Source organism: Syngnathoides biaculeatus, chromosome 2 (genome assembly GCF_019802595.1).
Source record: "Syngnathoides biaculeatus isolate LvHL_M chromosome 2, ASM1980259v1, whole genome shotgun sequence".
Lineage (NCBI taxonomy): Eukaryota > Metazoa > Chordata > Actinopteri > Syngnathiformes > Syngnathidae > Syngnathoides > Syngnathoides biaculeatus.
This window is the reverse complement of record NC_084641.1, coordinates 15,991,852-16,012,958: the sequence shown is the minus strand read 5'-3', so window position 1 is coordinate 16,012,958 and position 21,107 is coordinate 15,991,852. Positions and strand designations below refer to the sequence as shown.

Here is a 21,107-nt window from a genome sequence, read left to right as displayed (position 1 = left end):
GTCATTGAATTATTTACCTGAATCAGGAGAATGTGCAAGAAGTAATAGTCGCTTACCTTTCCATTAGCTTTCATTGCATGGGATGAATCGTTTAACGTAACACATTATAAACAGCTACTTTATACATATATATTTTGATCAATATTGTAGTCATTGTGATGCAGCTGATGAGTCACAAAAGGAAATCGGGAGCTCTTCTGACTTTTAAAAGTAAGTCAAATTGTGTTTGCACATCTACTTAATAAAATCGCCACGGCACTGTTAGTTTAGCTTCATTGTTGTCGTTCTCGTGTTGTTTTGTGATGGCTGACGACAACATCTAAGGTCCAATACCGCCACCTACTGTTATATAATGCAAGCAAGTATGCCTACAAACACATTATCCCAAATAATGGGTTCATGATAATCGTCCTGATATTCTTTTACGAACTCATCGGCTTGTGTGCCACTTCCTGTCAAAAGTGCTGCGGTATTCCTCATCCATTTTACTACTTGACTAATCTGTCACTTAAATTCGTACCTTCCCTTCCTTCCATTTCAACGGCTATCCATCCATCCATCCATCCATTTACTTTGCCGCTTATCCTCACAAGGGTCGGGGGGGGGGGCTGGAGCCTATCCCAGCTGTCAAGGGGCAGGAGTTGGGCTACACCCTGAACTGGTTGCCAGCCAATCGCAGGGCACATGGAGACAAACAGCCGCACTCACAATCACACCTAGGGGCAATTTAGAATGTCCAATTAATGTTGCACGTTTTTGGGATGTGGGAGGAAACCGGAGTGCCAGGAGGAAACCCACGCAGGCACGGGGAGAACATGGAAACTTCACACAGACGGGACCTCAGTCCTTCCGCACACCCCCAATATGTTGGATTACGATCCCCTCTACAATTACAACAGTTGATTCTCACCCCTTCTCAACACCTCCCATGTTTGTGCTATCCTCACCCAACACATCATATTGTCTCATTGCACCTGCTAGCCACATGACCAAATCCCTGACATTTAAAACATCCATTCATTTACTGAGCCACTTATCCTCACAAAATTAGTTACGTTTGTGTGATATACAAATAAAATATAGGTCCTCTGGATTGGACCTTTCAGTCTTTTACTGTGTCTTAGGTGACATGTAACTAGAATTTACAGGAACGTTTGAATTTCATGATTAAAATATGAGGCGAGCCAATGAAGAAAAAAAAAAAAAAGCAGCGGACTGCAAATTGCCCCTGGGCTGGTCTTTTGGACTTGCCTGATGTATGAAAGCGCTTTTACAAACAACATTTTGCAAACAACGTTTATTCTAAGACATGATGTAGCACGTACATGTTTTGTAAGTCGGTCATTATCTTAGTTTCTTTACTGTACAAACATATCTTCGTCCTCGTTTTACATTGAAATAGAGTAACCGTTCTTATACATCTGAACCCAGTTCTGTAGGAAACATCCAGCGCCGGTCTACAGCAACACAAAGCACACACAAGTGATGTTCTTCGGCACCTCAACAGTCTCACAAATCATGGCAGGAGTTTTCGACTCTGTACCCGCTTTGTCCATGACCCGGTGAGGTCTACAATATGACCCGTGGGATCTCTCAAAATGATGAAGTGAAGATGAGAAGGACAATATGATGATATGAGCCATGACTTATGGAAGATGTCTGTCACCTCCAGCAGCTTTGTACACTGAAACAAAACGAAAATGCATACCTCGTGTTGTGTGATGTTAAAGGCATTAAGAGCATAAGAGCTTCGACGTGTTATATTTTTGCATATTAAAACCCCAATTAATACATTTTCAATGAAATTGAGAGTTCAGTTTCCCGTGTGGCGTTTGCATGTTCTGCTGTCCTGGCTTTGTTTTCACCATAGACTACCATTGCAATGTTATCTTTTGTACTTCATCTATTTTCAATTTATTTATATCTATTGAAATCTTGTGTTGTTTTTTTCTTTTCATAAATTGAACAGAACCAGCTTTACAATTGCAATTTTATCATCGCCTGCTGATTTACTTTCCACAGAAGTTTGACATGAAAGTTTGCGACAATCTGACATATTTTCAATCTAGCAGACCTTGAGTAAAATAATGCGAGCACTCTGGTCTAACATCGATGACCGCGACTAATCAGTCCTAACAGTGCTGTGCTCGTACCCTGCAGTGTTGCTACGGTGACTGACTCTTGAGGCAAAAGAAGAAATAAATGATTGACTGGCTCAGAGGAATTCCCTGGATTTGTGACGATAATCTACAATATATAAAAGTGGGTACAGTTTGTTTTTTCTTTTCTTTTCAGAAATGGAGTATGTCCGGTTGAGTGAATGGATACGTTGGCGGGGACGTTACATGTGGATCATCTTTCCAGACTGGAGTCGACAGAGTAAACTTGTGTACAGCAATCCTTAAGATCTCTTAGGAAACGAGTTATAGTGAAGTATTTGAACACCCTGCTATATTGCAAGTTCTGCAAGGTGCATGTCCACTGTGAGAGAGACAAGTCTAAAAAAAAAAAATCCAGAAATCACAATGTATGATTTTTTAACGATTTATTTGTGTGATACAGCTGCAAATAAGTATTTGAACACCTGTCTATCAGCTAGAATTCTAACCCTCAAAGACCTGTTAGTCCGCCTTTAAAAGTCCACCTCCACTCCATGTATTATCCGGAATCAGATGCAGCTGTGTGAGGTCGTTAGCTGCATAAAGACACCTGTCCACCCCAGACAGTCAATCTCAATCGGAGTGGAGCCCCATGCAAGATATCACCTCGTGGGGTCTCAATGATCCTTAGAAAGTCAGCCCAGGACTACACGACAGGACTTGGTCAATGATCTGAAAAGAGCCGGGACCACCGTTTCCAAGGTAATTGTTAGTAATACACTAAGACGTCAGGGTTTGAAATCATGCATGGCACGGAAGATTCCCCTGCTTAGACCAGAACATGTCAAGGCCTGTCTTAAATTTGCCAATGACCACTTGGATAATACAGAGGAGTCATGGGAGAAAGTTTTGTAGTTAGATGAGACCAAAATCAAACTTTTTGGTCATAATTCCACAAACTATGTTTGGAGGGAGACGAATGATGAGTTCCATCTCAAGAACACCATCCCTACTGTGAACCATGGGGGTGGTAGCATCATGCTTTGGGGTGGGAGTGGGGGTTTCTGCACATGGGACAGAACGACTGCACTGTATTAAGGAGAGGATGACCGCGCCCATGTATTGTGAGATTTTGGGGAAAAACCTCTTTCTCTCAGTCAGAGCATTCTAGATGGGTCGTGGCTGGTTCTTTCAACATGACAATGACCCGAAGCACACAGCTAGGAAAACCAAGAAGTGGCCCTGTAAGAAGCATATCACCTTGATCTGGCGTGGCCTACCCAGGCTCCAGACCTAAACCGAAAAGAACATATTTGGAGGGAGCTGAAACTCCGTGTTTCTCAGCGACAGCCCAGAAAGCTGTCTGATCTAGAGAAGATCTGTGTGGAGGAGTGGGCCAAAATCCCTCTTGCAGTGTGTGCAAACCTGGTGAACAACTACAGGAAATGTTTGACCTCTGTAATTGCAAACAAAGGCTACTGTACAAAAAATTAACAGAGGTTTTCTCAGGTGTTCAAATACTTATTTGCAGCTGTATCACACAAATAAATTGTTAAAAAAATCACACCTTGTGATTTCTGTATTTTTCTTTTTAGGTGATCTCTCTCACAGTGGACATGCACTTACGATGAAAATTTCAGACCCCTGCATGATTTCTAAGTGGGAGAACTTGCAATATAGCAGAGTGTTCAAACACTTATTTTCTTCACTGTACATGTCATATGAAGAGTTCAGATGCAAAACCAGTGCGTCTGAACTCTTCATATGCACCCAACCTCCCCCATCGCATCTCCAACTTCCCAGCTTTGATGGGTGAATGGGAGCTAGTCGTACTCCCCATAGCTTTTGGGGTTGAGGCAATAGAGGACGGCCCCGCCGAAAGAGAAGATGGTCCCGCCCCAGGCAAGACCATAGCCCCAGTTGAACTCATGGTAAATCTTCAGGTTGATGCTCTCAATGAACTTGATGGGGTACAGCACCAAGCTGCAGACCTGCAGGACCACTAGAGAGGAGACACGGTTCTTTAAAACAGCTAAGGTCAAGTGAGCGGCATCAAGATCTCGGCAGAAAATGATCATGTGGATAAAACTACCACATAAAAGAAAGGTCAGGAAATGCTCATTTGCATAAAAGATACATTTCTGTAGCTGGGTGGCATGGAATCAACGCTTTTATTATTTGTTGCGTTAACATCTGGATAACAAATGCTTTCCCTGCTTTGAATAGTCAATCGAAATGCTGTTCTTTATCACTTCTTTATGCGTTCGAATTTGAAACCTCATTGTTGTGTTAATTCAAATGATCGAATGGGTGTTCAGTGTTAAAAGACACTTCAACGAGATTATTATTAATATTAACAATATGTCTTTGCATTCTTTGCATCTGTTAATGAATAGTTCATGCTAAAGAAAAAGTTGCATCTACTCTAATATGCATATCAGAAAATAATCCATCACACCAATATCTTAAACTTGCAAAAACACTGTAAAACTATTTGGGATTTTTTTTTCCCCGATTTTAAATGATCATAATTCAATTACAAATGTATTTTTTATGTTTTAAATTGGGTGACATGTTTGTCTTGTAAATTGAAGACAATGTTAAAAATTCTAATTCGAATTCTATTCTTTTGTAAGTATGTGAAAATCACTGGTGGAGTGGATGCTATGTAAAATCTCCACTCGGGTGCCACATTGGGTTGCCAGGAATGTAAGAAATGCTGAAAGGCTGCAAAGTGAGGAAACAATGAACAAGGTCAGAAGTCAAGAAATAAAGGAATGGAGCAAAAGTACTGATTATAAAATGTAGGGAAGAATTTATAAAGGAATAGAAAATAAGATGCAGGTAGAAGAACGGGAAGGGAGTCTGCTGTAGGATTATATTTGGCTGTAGGAGGCAGAGCAAAAAGTTTGTGGTCATATGAAAGCTAAAATATTATCTTAACTTTGTGCATCCCCGCCACAGTTTTTATGATTGCACAAACGGCGGGTGGCAACCTTTGAGCTGGGACTGTTGCTGCGACCCACCTGTGGCGAAAAGCATAAAGGCCACAGGTCTGTAGAACTGCCGCCTGGTGCCGATGCACACGGCCACCAGCGCCACCAGGAATGACATCAGCACCAGGGCTCCACCTCCGAGCAGCAGTGCCAGTGTGGCGACCTGCCAGTCTAGAAAAAGGACGGAAACAGCACAACAAAGAGCCGTAAGTTGCGATAAAGCGAGACAAAAGACGCTTGAACCGGGTCCGTGAGGAAAGATGACGACGATGGCTCAGACACAGTCACGTTAAAGAAAATTAATTTTGATTAGTCCGATAATGAGTTAATCATCAATCCATCCATTTTCTGAGCTGCTTATCCTCACAATGGGCGCAGGAGTGCTGGAGCCAATCCCAGCTGTCATCGGGCAAGAGGCGAAGTAGACACTGAACTGTTTGCCAGCGAATAGCAGGGCAGACTGGGACAGACAACAGTCGCACTCACAATCACACCTAGGGACAATTTAGAGTGTCCAATTAATGTCGCAAGCTTTTAGGATGTGGGAGCAAACCTGAGAAAACCCACGCAGGCATGGGGAGAACATGCAAACTCCACACAGGCGGGGCTGGGATTTGAACCCCGGTCCTCAGAACAGTGAGGCAAATGCTCTACAGCTGCAGCGCCATGCCGCTGGTCTAAAAATCCTTATAAAAAAAAAAAATAAAAACATTACATTTTAAGAGAGATTGGACGTTCCCAACATCAGGCATCATTATCTAGCGAGCCAATTACAACACTTCATCAAATTGATACACTCTGATGAAGAACATCCATCGTGGCTGATTGTGAAAAATTGAAGGTATGATGATGAATATTGTCAGTGCCTCTCAGGTGTGACACGAGTTGAAGGAGAAGCAGAAGTGGATGAGCTTCATCTGTTCTGAGCAATGAGCCCTGCGGAAGGGATGGAGTAGGTGGAGGAAAGTGTCAAGAGTGATCTGTGACTGAAGAGGAATAGCTCAAGCAAAAGCAAAGCTGGATATGAAAAGTCGACACACCCGCGTTTAAAGTTCCAAAATAGATATTGTCATGAAAAATACATATAACATTATTCACTCCAATGTCCATTCGAAAAAATAAGCTCCTTTATCCTCCCACACACGGCCGAATCACGTCCGCCTCGGGGCCAACGTGGAAGCCGTCGCCGGCGAAGTGGGGTCATCAGACACCGGTCCTGGACCATTAAATACCAGGTGTTTTGGATATAAAAAATGAGACCAAAATAAATCATTTCAAAACTTTTTTACTTTCTGCCATCCATAAGTTGTTCAACAAATTGTGTTTTTGGTCTTTTTTTTAGAGGGGAAGTAAGAATAAGTGAAATAGGGTTGTTGCACAAGTGTGCACACCCGCCTAAAACTGGGATGACACATGGGACTCAAGTTGTTCCAATAGTCCTTTTCTCCCCTCATCCCCCACCTACAACCTGGCTTTTATTTGATTTTTTTAACTTTCTGGCAGAAGCCTGAAGGTTTTGTGCTAACACTAACAACAAAAAGAAGAATGAATGGATGAGTAATACGTTATGCTTTCCAGAATGAACAAGTTTTCAAACAAACGAGTAGTCGGCCATTTCCTAATTTTTGTAATCTTTGCATTCCCGAGTTAGGGAATTATTCCCCGTTGCTGGCTTCTTTTTTTTTTTTTCCTCTTTTGTCTTACCAGTGAAAGTGACTTGAGAGTTGCTGTAGCTGTATCGTCAACAAATTCACCAGTTAAATTGGAATGATATCAAATCTAATGTCAAAGTCATCTATTGAGGTGAAGAAAAACAATATTTTGTCTGCTAGCGTGTAGTCCACGGAAGTTAAGGAAGATTAGGAAGTAGTCAGATAAGAAAGAGTTTGGGGTAAAATATTGTTCATGTTCAGTATTCACACCAAATATCAGAACAAGGTCGACTGTATAATGATGACACTGCCGTGAAAGAATGTAACCAGCACTAATAATGCAATTACAGATGAGCTAATGCTATCATTTTCATTTTCGTATTGCTATAATCATTTTTATTTGACGAACAGGAGGTTCATAAATATGTCAGGAAAGAGTAGACAGGCACACAAAGGCAAGGGAATGACAGGAGAGAGAGGAGAACGAAGAAAGGAATTGTTTGAGGATGAAGGGCCAGTGGGTGGACTAGATAATATTGGAAGGAAAAGAGTGATGGATGCACAGACAACGAAAAAGAAGGTTGGAAATGGAACAAAAAGGAAAGAAGAAATAGAATAGAAGAAGTGCAAAAATAAGGAAAGGAGTGACAAGAGAGAAGGGAAAGAGGACAAATGAATAGGAAGGACGCGGGACATAAAAAAGGAAGAAGGAATGAAAGGGAAGAGTGCATGCAATGAGAAAAAAGGAAGAACTGATGGAGAAAATGAAAGAAAGTTAGAAAAGACTGCAAACAAAAGTGTGTAGTAGAAAGGTTTAAAAATAATAAAGGACCTGAATTCTGAAATGTGCACCAAAGCACAATTCAAGTACAAAATGAAAGGCTGCTTCTATGAAGTACGATACTTGAAGGCGAGGTAGCAATACAAGATGAAAACAAGGGAGGGGGGTGGGGGTGGGGGGGGTTCAAGGGCAGAGAGAGGGCAGCGTCAAAAGAGACGACAGGAGGAGTAGACGGGTGGAAGGAGGAGACGAGAAATAGCTGAGTGAAAGGTAATGAAGAGAGGGAGCACTTAGTTCACTTAAGCTGACAAAAAGCCTCAACACACACACACAAAAAAAACTTTCCTCGCCGTACTTATATATAGTGGGCACGCTGGCGTGATGTGCACTTAAATAGCACAAAGACCGTGTTCCATATTCCAACATCAAGATCCAGTTTGTGCTGCCCCTTTCATCTTTCATCAAGCTACGATTAATACGAGGAGCTAGCCCAAAGCCAAGATGTGTTCAAAGTGAGTAGAAAAAAAGGAATGCAGAAATGATTTTCACTAAGCTGCAGTTTCTCAGCATTTCCAAGCCATTTCTGACCGAACTCACACTTCAGCATTTTTTTCCTCACAATTTAAATATTTTTAGCAATATTTAAAGGATGTATAAAGGATGTTTTTTTTAATCTGTACAATGGTCTCCTGTTAATTGCAGGGGTGACGTTCTTTTACACTCCTGCAAATAACAAAAATCCAAAAATAATGACTGCAGTATTAATAAACGTATGTACAGTGAAGGAAATGAGTATTTGAACACCCTGCAACCTTGCAAGTTCTCCCACTTAGAAATCATTGAGGAGTTTGACATTTTCATCGTAGGTGCATGTCCAATGTGAGAGAGAGAACTAAAAAGAAAAACCCAGAAATCACAATGTATGCTTTTTTTAACAATTTGTGTGATACACCTGCAAATAAGGATTTTAACACTTGAGAAAACCAATGTTAATATTTGGTACAGTAGGCTTTGTTTGCAATTACAGAGGTCAAACATTTCCTGTAGTTGTTCACCAGGTTTGCACACTGCAGGAGGGATTTTGGCCCACTCCTCCACACAGATCTGCTCTAGATCAGACAGGTTTCTGGGCTGTCGCTAAGAAACACAGAGTTTCAGCTCCCTCCAAAGATTTTCTATTGGGTTTAGGTCTGGAGCCTGGCTAGGCCACTCCAGAACCTCGATATGCTTCTTACAGAGCCACTCCTTGGTTTTCCTGGCTCTGTGCTTCGGGTCATTGTCACGTTGACAGACCCAGCCATGAGCCATCTTCAATGCTCTGACTGAGGGAAAGAGGTTATTCACCAAAATCTCACAATACATGGCCGCGGTCATCCTCTCCTTAAAACAGTGCAGTCGTCCTGTCTCATGTGCAGAAAAACACCCCCAAAGCATGATGCTACCACCCCCATGCTTCACAGTAGGGAAGGTGTTCTTGGGATGGAACTCATCATTCGTCTTCTTCCAAACACGGTTAGTGGCATTATGACCCAAAAGTTCCATTTTGGTCTCATCTGGCCATAAAACTTTCTCCCATGACTCCTCTGTGTCATCCAAATGGTCATTGTCAAACTTGAGACGGCCTTGACGCTGCGCTGGTCTAAGCAGGGGAACCTTCCGTGCCATGCATGATTTCAAACCATGACGTCTTAGTGTATTACTAACAATTACGGTGGTCCCGGCTCTTTTCAGGTCATTGACCAAGTCCTGTCGTGTAGTCCTGGGCTGACTTTCTAAGGATCATTGAGACCCCACGAGGTGATATCTTGCATGGGGCTCCACTCCGATTGAGATTGACTGTCCGGGTTGGACAGGTGTCTTTATGCAGGGAACGACCTCACACAATTGCATCTGATTCAGGATAATAAATGGAGTGGAGGTGGACTTTTAAAGGCGGACTAACAGGCCTTTGAGGGTCAGAGTTATAGCTGATAGGTGTTCAAATACTTATTTGCAGCTGTATCACACAAATAAATTGTTAAGAAAAATCATACATTGTGATTTCTGTATTTTTCTTTTTCGATGATCTCTCTCACAGTGGACATGCACCTACGATGAAAATTTCAGACGCCTCCATGATTTCTAAGTGGGAGAACTTGCAAGATAGCAGAGTGTTCAAATACTTATTTTCTTCACCGTGTGTACCATAATCTTGCAACCATAAGATCCACTTAACGGTCTTAAATTTTCTCCAAAATGCCCATTGCCCCACACGCTGCCTGTCTAGGCAGGTCATTACTGACAATGTTGGTCACACTTGCGAAAGTAAACTGATCACACCACAGCAAGCAGAATAGCATAACTAACAAATAATAAAACAAATAAACCATTACTAAAAGCACTAAAGACGGGGCCTAAGGTGTAAAGTGCCGTGTCTAATCTGGCGCATTGTCTATTTAGAATTGAACATAAGCCCTCTGCGATCAGGAAAATACGATACATTTAAAAAAAAAAAAGGAGTTGGAGGGCAAAATCTGCGAATATGCGGTGCCGCGAACTGTGAACTGCAAATGGGCAAGACCACAGTGGACTCTATTTCTTGTCTTGCTTAAATGAGCCCGTTTCATGCAAACAAAGTGTTACTGACAGTGGTGCTGAAATTTTGAATGCCTTGCTCACTTCCCCCTTATTTTTAGAAACAGGCAGAACACCACGGAATAGGGCTTCAGATTACATCAGTGGTCTCGAACTGGTGGCCCGCGGGCCATTTGCAGCCCACAAGATAATATTTTGAGGCCCCCACCTTAATATGAAACTTTAATGTTAGTGTGGCCCTCAAATTTTACATGAATGGCACTTTTACAGCGTTGTGTGCAAAGCCAGCCAATCATGGTGGGGTATGTGGCTCACAGGCACGTGCAAGCAGAGAAATACTTTTCTGAGTGAAAATTACATCAGCGGTGCCATATGTAGTTTTATACACAACCTGTTGACACAAGCATCTTTGTTTAACTTTTTTCATTCATTCATTCATTTTCCGAGCCACTTATCCTCACAAGGGTCACGGGGCTGCTGGCGCCAATCCCGGCTATCATCGGGTAAGGGGTGGGGTACACTCTGAACTGGTGGCAAGCCAATCGCAGGGCACATAGAGACAGACAGTCGCACTCACAATCACACCTCGGGGCAGTTTATAGTCCCTAGAGCAGCAGTGCTCAATGCGTCGTTGAGGCAGTTTCAGTCAATTGCGACGGTGTGCTGAGAGAAAAAAAAAAAGACATCAGCCGTATTTTTTTTTTACTTTAGCTCACCGTGCATGTGCAAACAACGACAGTACAGGAAAACATGCTCAGAAGCAGGGACAAAAACTTATTACTTTCATATGGAATGGGAGGCGGACAACTTTTTCACGATGTCGTTTTCGAAGTGCGTTTGCCTCATCTGCCAGTGGAGGGAAATGTGGAGTGGCATTTTCAAACTGTTGATGGAAAATACGACGCCGACATTTCGCCGAAAAGCAAGATGAGATTGAGAAAAACTAAAAGAAAAAAAACTAAGATCCCAATTGGCCCTAACCACACAAAGGAGTTCAACAGCGAAAGCTTTCACCGAAGCATCGTTTCTGGGTTCATCACATCGTCGTTAACAACAAGGTGATCTTTTGAAAATAAGGCGGAAATATTATCGTCAATAAAGTCTCTGCAGCTGAAAAGGCGCTGTGAAGGCCGTGGCTGATGTGTTGAAGGACATCGGAAATTGTGAGTCTTTCTCACTGCAGTTGGACGAATCCACTAACGTGAATGACACAGCCCACGTGTGCATTTTCATTCGGATGGCCTTTAGTGATCATCGACGTGAACTCAGATAGTTACAAAAAATGTTTAAAGTTAATTATGTTCCGTAATATTGGCTCATGCAGTTATGCAAGACACACAAACATACATTTACACAAAAAGAATCCTCATAATACTTTAAAATAAATATGTTTTGCATTTCTGTAGTGGGTAGATCTTTGTGACTTGGTCATTCTAAAAAAACAAAAAAAAAGTCTGGGCTGGTGGGTGCCTCCAGCGGCTCTTAGATAAATTGACTTTGAGACCCCAGCACTACATAAAATGACACATATGCTTTTTCCCCCTCATTGTCTGCCATGAAATCAGACTAAAATGTTTCCATTTTAGCACCGCACCCAAAAAAAAAAAAAAAGAATTTTTTTTTAATATGAACTAAAAGTCAATATCATGGCAGGATTTTGGGGGGGACAAATTTTCATGAATTTCTTCAAGCTCAGATGTTTACAATAGAGTAAGATTACCAGGACTTTAAAGAATTTGTAAAATGTGATTCCAGACACCCGTGTGGATGTATTTGGAGGCAAACCTGAACACACAGCTTCTATGTCTAACGTCATGGGAAATTCAAAAGGAATCATCCGAGGTATCGAGAAGGGAATTGTGGATATGCATAAGTCTGATTCATCCTTGGGTGCAATTTTCAGAAGCCTGAAGGTGCCACATTCATCTGTTCAAGCAAACTGTTTTGTTATAATGTGTCATTGCTATGTCGGGAGGATAAAGCACAAAGCTTGCAAGCCCCAGAAGACAATCCCTTTAGAACTGTTCTGACATAAGTGGGTTCAATGTTACAAACTAGTGCAATGAACTAGTTTAAGTAGAAACGTTACAATACGTCAAAGTGGCACAATAAGATATGCTCCGATGCCGGAGTACAGGACTAACTCATTTTGTTTTCACCCCAATATTTGCAATAATTATGACCTACTGTGTTTACATAGCTGAACAACATGTTCCGACTTTTGTACAAATTCGGTTACATAAACTGATAAATCCCCTGCGTATTGGAAATTACTTTATTTTCAAAAGGCACCCAGCTTTGGCCTTTTTCCTCTTGTCATGTCATTATCCAAGCCACTTACCCTCACAAGGGTTGCAGGAAAGCTGGAGCCTATCCCAGCTAGCTTCAGGTTAAAGGTACCCTGGTACTGTACCCTGAACTAGTCACTAGTCAGATATCAGATATCGACACCATCACTGAACAGGAATCGATCCCACTCTGCCGGCACCAAAGGGAGGCATCTGTACCACTACACCATCAGTTACTCTCTTTTTTCCTCTTATTTTCTTATTATTATGTCTCCTGCTGAAGATCTGAACGCAAGTTGTTTTGGTTGCTATAGTAAAATCACTTATGCTTCCGTTAAGTCATTAAAATGAATATGTGCCTGGCTAAATACCACTTAAAAATTCACAGCAATCCTATTTTCATACTACCTTTCATGATAGGTAAATGTAGCACTAAAAAGCGCCTTATGAAAGCAAGATCGATGGTGCAGGGGAGTTAATAGAAGGGGGAAATTAGAGAAAAAAGAGGGTGTGTTGGGAGCACATTTTCTGGATGCAGAGAAATGCAGTTTTTAAAACATCCGACAAACGCAATATCTAAACAGCGTATTGCTCTTTATTTGAACCTAACCATGCACACACAGAATGTCACATGGCAACGTAACACAAAGGGAACTCTTTCATTCTGTCATTATCACGGTGACATCGGATCATGTACAGAAATTCGTCGTTGCCTTCGTCCCGCCGGCATTGCCGTTAATCTTCCCGGTTATTTTCTTTTCCTTTCTGTCTGCCACAGCTGAATGCAACATCAGTTCTCATTCCATCTTTGACTGCCACAAATAGAAACGGGAATCTCTGGAGGCTTGGAGGGTCTCTGCTGGACAGAGGAGGGAGGGGGGGGGGGGGACTTGACCGGAGGGGGATGATTTGAGACAAAAGAAAGGAGCAGATTGCATTTGAAAAGATTTTTAAAGGGTCAGAGGTTTATTCGCTGGCCTGTCTGCAGTCTTTCAAGGCCAGGTCAAGGTCATACTGTGGTGCTAAGGTGGTACAGTGGTACTAAATTGAGAGGAAGTAAAATTATGTTTGTGTGAGGGGGGGGGGGGAGAAACGGATCAGAAATAGTGGGCATAAAAGGGAAGGTTTGGCAAACATTATCTGGTCATTTAATTATATGGCGCAGCTTGCCACTGATGAATGCACAAGCACAACGTGAGATGCCCAGACCGATCTGGAACAAAAATATACTGTATGCCTTTGCACTTGCAGTATATAATATTGTCAATATTAACTATAGCCTCGTACGTTTTTGTCTTAGTGCATTAACAAATGAGACCTTGTACCCCCCCCCTCACTGACATTGTATTATTACTTTGCTTAAATATGTCTGTGGTTGGATGGAACCACTGTATATATATATATATATATATATATATATATATTTTTTTTTTTTTTCCTCTTCACATGAATGGCAGTTCAAGAAAAAGAAAACAGTGCTAATTAAAGGATGGACAAACTCCCAGCAAGGTCACCGAGGGTGCGGGGCAACGCCAGTGAGCGACTTACATTAATTCTTTAATATCCAGATGAGAAGAAACACACAAAAGTATGAGAGGTGCAAAAAGAAAAAAAAACCCCGAGAAATCAAAATCTGACATGAAATATTCAGCTACCCTCGGAGGAGGCCGTCCAGAAATAGGTCAGCTCAATATGGTCGCCTAATATCAGCACACACCGGAGCGCACACACAAATAATCCCCGCAGCAGATAATGCACATTAATAAAGTTTTCAGGTAGCTACAGGAGGTGTTACGTTATGATAGAGTAATTGTACAGTTAGTTAATGATGTAGTGACAGAACAATGGCTGGGATTATTTTTTTCATACAGGGCGAGGTGGCTTTGAATATTTGCTTCTTCTTTTTTTTATATATCAAATCAACATTCAAAAACAGAATTTTAGATTTCTTGGGTTATCTTTGTCTGATTTGTTTTAATGATATTAAACATTAAAGTGGGTGGAAATAATGCAAAAATATAAGAATTCAATAACACTATTTCACAGCACTGTATATACACTCACTTTTGAAGTTGAAATGCTGAAATTAATTAAGTTTTCAACAATTATACTTATTCAAAATCAGAGGTATGATATCTTCAAGTGCTCCGTGTAAATAATTAATTGAACATGGGTTAATGTAAATCAGGTAATAGCTACTTATTGAGAAGATGCAGATGTTACTTTTTAAAGTTTAACAAAAAAAAATGTTTTTTTTCTTCTTGAGCAAAAGAATAAGAAGGGGGGAAAAACACGACTCCACTCATGTTGTCTGTTTCTTGGCGGAAATAAAACATGTGAGTTGCTTGAAAAGAAAAAAAAAAGGTCTCAGAGGAGGTCGGAAAAGTTGCTAAATATAGCGCCTGAATTGCAAAAATTGCAAAACACTTACTGTGCTTTTGTAAACCTGCTCCTCTCCGTTTGCAGCCATGTTGTTAGTGGAAATACTGCATTTCAGAAAGCAATCATAGATCAATATTGTATGCAACGATCCCAAAACATGCAAGTGAGGTTCATTTAAGACAAAATTGAGTGTAAATGGTTGTCATTCTTAGCATGTGCCCTGTGATTGGCTGTCAACCAATCAAAGCATGTACCCCGGCTCACAATGAGATAATTTAGTAATGGTGAAAAGCAGCATAAGAAATGTAAGGATGAATTTAAAGTTTAAGTTCCGTCTACGAAACTGATCATGAATATTTTGGGTTGAAATGTTGACAAATAAAAATGCCCATGACATTTAGTGGCGCACACGCAAGTTACAACGTGATTAGGTGGCGTTGGGAAAATGAAAAGACAAGACGGAGCCTATTCCAGCTGTCCTCGCGGGATCTGCTTGGTACGCCCCCGATTGGTCGCCGGCCCATCCCAAGGCACACAATAAGACAAACCACCATTCACGCCCGCATTCAGACGTGTGGACAACTTCAGATCGTTGACGAACCAAGCATGAGGAAACCCCACAACAGCGGGTGAGAACATACAGCGTGCAGATCGGAACCCGCAACCTCGCAGCTACGCCCAAAAAGTTTAGGAAGCCCCAATCTACGCAAACCTGCCGCATTGTTGGAAGGCGCCAGTTGTCCGCAGGGTCAGCCTCGTCTCACCTGAGCTCAGCGTGGTGCGGCACTGCCACTTGTCGCCGCTCGTCGGCTTCCAGCAGGACTCCCACAGGGACAGGTGGTAGTGGTCGTCGGCCGTCACCCACGCGGGACTCATGACGGCTCCCACGTCCAGGCACAGCGCCAGGAAAACGCACATCAGCCCGACCAGCTTGAGCGGCGTGAGCGGGGAGCTTCGCGCCGACTCCTCCGCCTCGGTGACAGCAGAGGACATGGCGGGGGGGTGGGGGGGGGGGCTGCAAAAAGGAAGGAGGAGAGCGAAGAGGACGAGTCCGCTGTATCCCACGCGCCGATCGGGACTTGTGTCTCGTGGGCGTCACTGGAGCGCGACGGGCTAACCTGAAGCTGGTGACGTCACCGTGGAACCCAGTGATGGGAGGGAACCATCTCTGTCAAAAATACTTGCTTACTGTACCTGTACTTGAGTTGGATTTTCAAGTACTTTGTACACTATTTCGATGACAGCCACCACGTCTCCTCCTTCACTTCTTGTGCATTTCAAAACAGGTTTAGGGTGGGTAGGAAATACTATGTTACTTGACTGCACCTATATTTGTTCGACCAAACTTGCAACTTTATTTTTTTCCACACTGTTGTTTTACTCCTTATATTTGGAAACATATGTGCAGAGTGGTGGCAGGTAACAAATTTTAAATACATAGTAACTGTACTTTAGGAGATTTTTCACAGGTACACGTACTTTACTGAAAGGGGAAATCCACCCGTTTGCATGAACAATTTATCCATTCGGTCATGTAATATGTACTCTATTTTGACAACGTGATGTTAAATCCTCTTTTATTTAATCGTGTTGTGAGAAGATTTTTATCGACAATTGCGAATTTTCAGGGGTGCTGCAATCTTCGCGAGTCACATGGCTTACGTGCGCGGATGTGACGTGTACGGTGCCCACGAAAAGCTCGATTACATTTTGCCCAGCGCTGATTTCTCGGATTTATTCTTGTCTGATGAAGAAATAGCAGTATCAGTTGATCGGGAAGATGGAGGAATACTTTCATACACAGCCGTGAAGGATCAAAAGGTGACGTCGCTATGAACGCTTGGCCCTCACAAGCCAGTTATCCCTGTCCCGCGCGCACATGGGCTCTGGACCGGGCTGCCGGTGGAGAGCTCAATCACGCAGCGTGCCGTCCCGCAGCCGCTGCCGCGCTGGGTCCTGGTTAGTTGCGATAACGAACGAGACTCCGGCATGCTAACTAGTTACGTGGCCTGCAGCGACACCGCTCACAGCTTTGTATGGAAGTATTCCTCTGTCTTCCCGAGCGGCCGATACTGCTATTTCTTCATCAGATGAAGATAAATCTGAGAAATCGGCGCTGGGCATAAATGGTGTCCCACGTAATTGAGCATTTGTTGCAGCATGGTACATGTCACAGCCGCGCACGTAGGTCATGTGACTTGCAAAAATGGCAACGCCCCTGAAAATTTGTAATTGTCGATAAAAATCTTCTCAAAACACTATTAAATGAGAGAGGATTTAACATCACATTTTCAAAATAGAGTACATATTACATAACCTATTTAATACATTGTTAATCCAAACCAGTGGAATTCCCCTTTAAAGGTGCAGTATGTTGTGGTCAAACTCCTCGGCCTTGTAGTCTCACTGTTTTTGTACTTTGTGGTGGCATCTTGGTGCTGAAGTGAGTTGAGGAGTTTAATTTATACAAAAGTAGTCCTTTCTACCATCTTATGGCATCAATTGGCAATAACAATGGGGTATTCATGCTTTCATGGGGGTGGGGCATTCATTACTCAGATTTTCGCTAAACCTAACAGGGTGCCATCACTATCCCCAATTATGTGTGCATGAGTATGTATGCGTACTGGACTGATTTATGCTTAATATAAATACAATGACAAGTTACAAGTCTTGAAAATGAGAATACAATAATGAGAGGAACAATGCAGATTTTATTGTATTCAATTTTGGAATTTCCATCAATTTGTTGAAATTTATAAAGGGGAAATTTTCATGAAAAAAAAGATCATTTTTTGTAAATTTCAAGTTTTGTTAAAAATTCTTAATGACCTGACAGAAGTACATTAGTAGAATCTGTGGAAAAGTCAGTACATTCAGGCTGCATCTTTTACATTGAATTTCATTATTAAGAAACTACTAAGACGGAAGGTGTAAAAATTGGAACCCGAATTTATGAATTCGACAATTCAATTTCCAAACCCCAGACCAGCCAAAAATATTGCCCAATGGGCAAAACTTGTTGCAGTGGCCGACTGTCTCGTTCATCCATTTTGTGCCGCCATTGTGGGGAGGCGACTGGCTCTCAGCCAGTCCAGTGCCGTGGTTGGGGGATACTTCATTGAGTGCGTCATTGTGTGACTTTTCTGTTTTTTTTTTGCATTTATTTTTCACATTTGGATCCAATAAAAGCAAGATCAAAGGCGGCAAAAGTCTGTGAACTTAAAAATGACTTTGTGAGAACTATATCAAGGGGTGTCAAATGGGAAAACGTGGACAACTGTTCATGGGCCTTGGCCATTTGGGGTCGACCAGCTGTCACGCCGCTCCCCCCAAAGACAAATAATTTCTGAAAGTAAATATACAATGGCCCCCACCCCCCTCCAAATCCTCCTTTTAAAGTGTACCTGACAAACATGGTTAATTAATTTCATTCCATCTCATTAACTTGTGCAATTTTGTCATTTTTACTGACAACCACTTTTTACAGGCTCAACTGGGACACATACAGCAAGCCTTTCTGCTGACTATAGTTACATTTCTTTATAAACGCTCTGCAGTTTTCATGTAAAGGCATTCAACTTCAAATCTGTCAAATGATCAAACTAAAAAAAAGAAGCATAGCTTGGGATTATTTTTCTGACCAAGTAATCACCTTTTGATCACAGTAGAGTTGGGAAAGACATGGAATATTCCCACAGAAAGAATAAATACATTCAACAAGGTTATTGCACTAATATTCATATAAGTGGCTCCTTTCTTCTTCTTTTTCTTTTGGCTTGTGCCGTAAGGGGTCGCCACACAGTGTCATCTTTTTCCATCTAAGCCTATCTCGTGCATCCTCCTCGCGAACACCCACTGTCCATCAACCTTTTCTTTGGGTTTTCCATCCATTTTCTTAGCTGCTTATCCTCACAACGGTCGCGAGAGTGCTGGAGCCAATCCCAGCTGTCAACGGGCAAGAGGCAGGGTACACCTTGAACTGGTTGCCAGCCAATCGCAGTGCACATCCAGACAGACACTGACAATCACACCTTGGGGCAATTTAGAGTGTCCAGTTGATGTTGCATGTTTTTGGGATGTGGGAGGAAACCAGAGTGCCCGGAGAAACCCCACGCGGGCACGGGGAGAACATACAAACTTCACACAGGAGCCCTGGTCCTCAGAACTGAGAGTCAGACGCTCTAACCAGTCGCTCACCGTGCCACCAAAACTGAAGCATAAATTAAAGGATCACGTGTTACAAGACAAAGTTATAGGAAATAAAATAAAATTGATTACAGTTTTTACTCTTAGGTATTATATTTAATGGTGTGAATATTAAATTTAAGAGTATCCAAAAAGAAAAAAAAAGAGGCCTGTGATAATTCTTAATTCAATCCCTTATCACTACAAAAGTACGATACTTTTAGCTAAGTAATGATTTGGATTGGCACGTTATTAAGGAACTATAATTTGACCTCCTCCTCTTCCTCCTAAGGTATCCTTTGTGATTTTGTAGACGAAGGAGGAACAGGGGGATGGGGGGGTGGGTGGTCAGGATGTAATACAGATTACTGACTCATTGGGGGTCTGGCCGTGACTAAGGTCTATGAAGCTCTTCTATCTTGTATTGCAGATGAGGTGGCTCGGATAATGTTTCGGATGCCTCCCTGGTGAGGTGGTCTGAGGTCATCCCACCGGGAGGAGTTCCTGAGGATGACCAAAAGCACACTGGAGACACGAATACATGACACGATGACTCCTGATTGGCCAGGCAACATGGCAGCCTCCCCCACCAGAAGAGCTGGACGAAGTGGCTGGCCAGTGGGGAGTCTGGGCTTTGTTGCTTAAAGGTCCACACTCATGAAATGCATGATTTTTAGTATGTTATTAATGAAAAAACGGCAGCCGGTATGGACCCATGCGTTTTTTCACCACAAAACAAGATTTTGACGTATATGGCTTTTTGTAACTCCCGCCATGAAAATTCTCTTGAGGGATTTGTTTTCGAGAAGTAGCAGGAAGTGACCGACAGGGCAGTAGCACACTCAAGTGCTCTCGCCTGTTCTATTAGTTTGACCTCCTAGAAGGTAGCTTGTTGTTCCTTCGTGTTGGCCAAAATGCTGGCTCGTTGCATTGCTGTACATTGCTTGAACACTCGGGAGCATGGATTTACCCTTCATAAGTTTCCAAGAGACCCGGTTCATCGTGAAAAATGGATTGCACGGGTGCTAAGGACAAGAGCTTCGTGGGTTCCAAATGACAGGTAGGTGTGTATACAGCTACTAAAAAAAAACAATAGTTGGGGAGGTGAGGGGGGGGGGGTCATCCATAAGTAGGGGTGCTAAATGTGTCGATGTGCAGCAGCCGCTGAAGGACGGCCTCCGCAGGCCTTGTGGATCGCCCAGCCTTGTCGTGAAGGCTGAGCCGGCCTTGTGAATCGCCACGGGGCTTGTCGACAAGGCTGAGGTGGCCGCCGGCCTTGTCAGCACGGCTTCGGCTGGGGTGGCTCGTCGTGGTGCTGGGCCACAGTGGCTCATCTCCGCCGCGGAAGTGGACCGGATGGGTAGGCGGTTTGGCCACGATGTCCTGGTTGCCTGCGGGCAGTGTTGTTTTTATCACTGCCGCATGGAGGTGGAATGGGCGGGGTGGTGGTTTGGCCGTGATCCGCATATCATCTAAAAATGGCTCCAAACGATAGGGTAATATTGCCTTGGGCACTTAGCTCAATTGTGAGATGTTCTCGTCTTTGAAAAGAGCTTCCGTGTCAGAAGGGGCATTTTTGTCTCCCTTATTTGGGGCCACCGTGTTTTCAATGGCGAATGTCCCAGTGTGACGCCACGGGCAGTAGATGCAGCCAATATGGCGACCACTTGGATGTCGAATGACACTTCCGTAACTTTGCGCATGGATGACGCGCTCTCTGCTCATATTTATTTTTTCGCATAGACATTGAAGTGAATAAGGTTATGTGTACTTTTCATTACAATATCTATTTTAAAATGTTTATATGGATGACACTTGGGCTTTAAGTAGCTGCCCCCACGACCCAACCCCAGGCAAGCAGAAGAAAATGCACAGATGGATGGATGGTGAAATTTGTGTATCAAATCAAAAGAAAATATATTTTTCTTTTTAAATGATGAATCAAATGATTGAAAACACCCAATGTGACGACATATACGTTACCATTGCATATCTTTTGATACCAAATAATGCAATTTCAATTGGTGTGTTACACCATCCGTAATTTTCCTTTAAGGAGAAACAGGTGTGAGTTCCTCACGAGTTAAATACATTGCATTAAAATTTACAAAACCCTGCTCAAATGACGGCCATTTTTGATATAAAAA

At 42.5% G+C, this 21,107-nt stretch overlaps 1 protein-coding gene across 1 annotated transcript; it reads right to left on the bottom strand.

Moving 5' to 3' along the window:
* Positions 1-1,290: 1,290 nt before the first annotated feature.
* LOC133509637 (transmembrane protein 47-like) lies at positions 1,291-15,772 on the bottom strand. The gene is made up of 3 exons (XM_061836868.1): positions 15,537-15,772; positions 5,126-5,266; positions 1,291-4,101 (listed from the first exon to the last, which is right to left on the bottom strand). The coding sequence occupies exons 1-3, from the start codon at positions 15,763-15,765 to the stop codon at positions 3,923-3,925; spliced, it is 549 nt and encodes a 182-aa protein (XP_061692852.1). The 5' UTR covers positions 15,766-15,772; the 3' UTR covers positions 1,291-3,922.
* Positions 15,773-21,107: the final 5,335 nt, after the last annotated feature.